The sequence below is a fragment of the Apteryx rowi genome, unplaced genomic scaffold, assembly GCF_003343035.1.
Source record: "Apteryx rowi isolate R43461 unplaced genomic scaffold, aptRow1 scaffold_1474, whole genome shotgun sequence".
Taxonomy (NCBI): Eukaryota; Metazoa; Chordata; class Aves; order Apterygiformes; family Apterygidae; genus Apteryx; species Apteryx rowi.
The window spans coordinates 33,298-35,642 of record NW_020447724.1 but is presented as its reverse complement, the minus strand read 5'-3'; the positions used below and the strand labels follow the sequence as shown (position 1 = coordinate 35,642).

Below are 2,345 nucleotides of genomic sequence, written 5' to 3'. Positions count from 1 at the left end.
GTAGCCTGCGACCACCGCCTCCACACCCCCATGTATTTCTTCCTCCTCAACGTCTCCCTCCTCGACCTTGGCACTGTCTCCACGACAGTCCCCAAATCCATGGCCAATTCCCTGTGGGACACCAGGGCCATTTCCTACTCAGGATGTGCTGCTCAAGTCTTCCTGCTTTTCTTCTTGTTAGGTGGAGAGTATTTTCTTCTCACTGTCATGGCCTATGACCGCTTTGTTGCCATCTGCAACCCCCTGCACTATGGGACCCTCATGGGCAGCAGAGCCTGTGTCAAAATGTCAGCAGCTGCCTGGGCCACTGGTTTTCTCAGTGCTGTGCTGCACACTGCTAACACATTTTCAATACCACTCTGCCAAGGCAACAGAGTGGACCAGTTCTTCTGTGAAGTTCCCCAGATCCTCAAGCTCTCCTGCTCAGACTCCTACCTCAGGGAAGTTGGGCTTATTGTGGTTAGTGCCTGTTTAGGCTTTGGGTGCTTTGTTTTTATTGTGCTGTCCTACATGCAGATCTTCACAGTTGTGCTGAGGATGCCCTCTGAGCAGGGACGACACAAAGCCTTTTCCATGTGCCTCCCTCACCTGACTGTGGTCTCCCTGTTTCTCACCACTGACCTGTTTGCCTACCTGAAGCCCCCCTCCATCTCCTCCCCAGTTCTGGATCTGCTGGTGGCTGTTTTGTATGCAGTGGTGCCTCCAGCAATGAACCTTCTCATCTACCACATGAGGAACAAGGAGCTCAAAGATGCCCTGAGGAAAGTGATTTCATGGACATTTTTCAGCAGTGGTAACATTGCCATTGTTCTCCACAAGTGACTCCCACTGTGTCCCGTACCAGGAGTGAGCTTTGTTTGTTCACTTTATTTGTATTATTACTATTATATACTGTTGTTATTATTATTTGTCACCATGTTGCTGCACCAAAGGTTGGATTCATTCCACCTTCACTGAGACTGCTCTGTCTCACCTGGTGCCTATATGAAGTTGTGTCCAACACTGGGTCAGAGGTGACCCCATCACAATATCTTTGTAATAAAGTAGGTTTTTCCAGGTGCAGTGCCTGAAGACTGGGCTCTTCCCCCAAAGCTGCTGTCCCTCACACCCTGTCCCCAGCGCATGTCCTTCAGACAATCTCCCCCACCCTGTGTGCTGGTCCTTACCCCAAAAGTCACCCCCAGACAAAGCTCCATGCCCAGCTGGAGGACCAGATGTCCAGCTGTGAGCCCTGGGAGGATGAGCCCTCTGCTGGGTCCTCTGCAGGGCTGGCAGNCCATCTCCTCCACTGTCCCCAAATCCATGGCCAATTCCCTGTGGGACACCAGGGCCATTTCCTACTCAGGATGCGCTGCTCAAGTCTTTGTGTTTATCTTCTTATTAGGAGGAGAATACTCTCTCCTCACAGTCATGGCCTATGACCGCTATGTTGCCATCTGCAACCCCCTGCACTATGGCACCATCATGGGCAGCAGAGCTTGTGTCAAAATGGCAGCAGCTGCCTGGGCCACTGGTTTTCTCAGTGCTGTGCTGCACACTGCAAACACATTTTCCATACCACTCTGCCAAGGCAACACAGTGGACCAGTTCTTCTGTGAACTTCCCCAGATCCTCAAGCTCTCCTGCTCAGACGCCTACCTCAGGGAAGCTGGGCTTATTGTGGTTAGTGCCTGTTTAGGCTTTGGGTGCTTTGTTTTTATTGTGCTGTCCTACATGCAGATCTTCACTGCTGTGATGAGGATCCCCTCTGAGCAGGGACGACACAAAGCCTTTTCCATGTGCCTCCCTCACCTGACTGTGGTCTCCCTGTTTTTCACCACTGACCTGTTTGCCTACCTGAAGCCCCCCTCCATCTCCTCCCCAGCTCTGGATTTGGTGGTGGCTGTTCTGTACTCAGTGCTGCCTCCAGCAATGAACCTTCTCATCTACCACATGAGGAACAAGGAGCTCAAAGATGCCCTGAGGAAAGTGATTTCATGGACATTTTTCAGAAGCGGTAACATTGCCATTGTTCTCCACAAATGACTCCCCCTGTGTCCCGTACCAGGACTGAGCTTCGTTTTTTCACTTTATTTTCATTATTACTATTATTCCTGTTGTTATTATTAATTGTCACCATGTTGCTACACCAATGGTTGGATTCATTCCACCTTCACTGAGACTGCTCTGTCTCACCTGGTGCCCATATAAAGTTGTGTCTAACACTGGGTCAGAGCTGACTCCCTCACAGTATCTCTGTAATAAAGTAGGTTCTTTCTGGTGCAGTGCCTGAAGGCTGGGCTCTTCCTCCAAAGCTGCTGTCCCTCACACCCTGTCCCCAGCGCATGTCCTTGAGACAATCTCCC

The 2,345-nt window shown here is 50.8% G+C and overlaps 1 protein-coding gene across 1 annotated transcript; it reads left to right on the top strand.

Annotated features, from left to right (window-relative positions):
- Positions 1-1,384: 1,384 nt before the first annotated feature.
- Positions 1,385-1,962, top strand: LOC112962400 (olfactory receptor 14A16-like; the record flags this gene model as incomplete). The annotated part of the gene is made up of 1 exon (XM_026058489.1): positions 1,385-1,962. A coding segment is annotated over one exon (578 nt), but the record flags the coding sequence as incomplete, so codon positions are not given.
- Between the last annotated feature and the right edge of the window lie 383 nt (positions 1,963-2,345).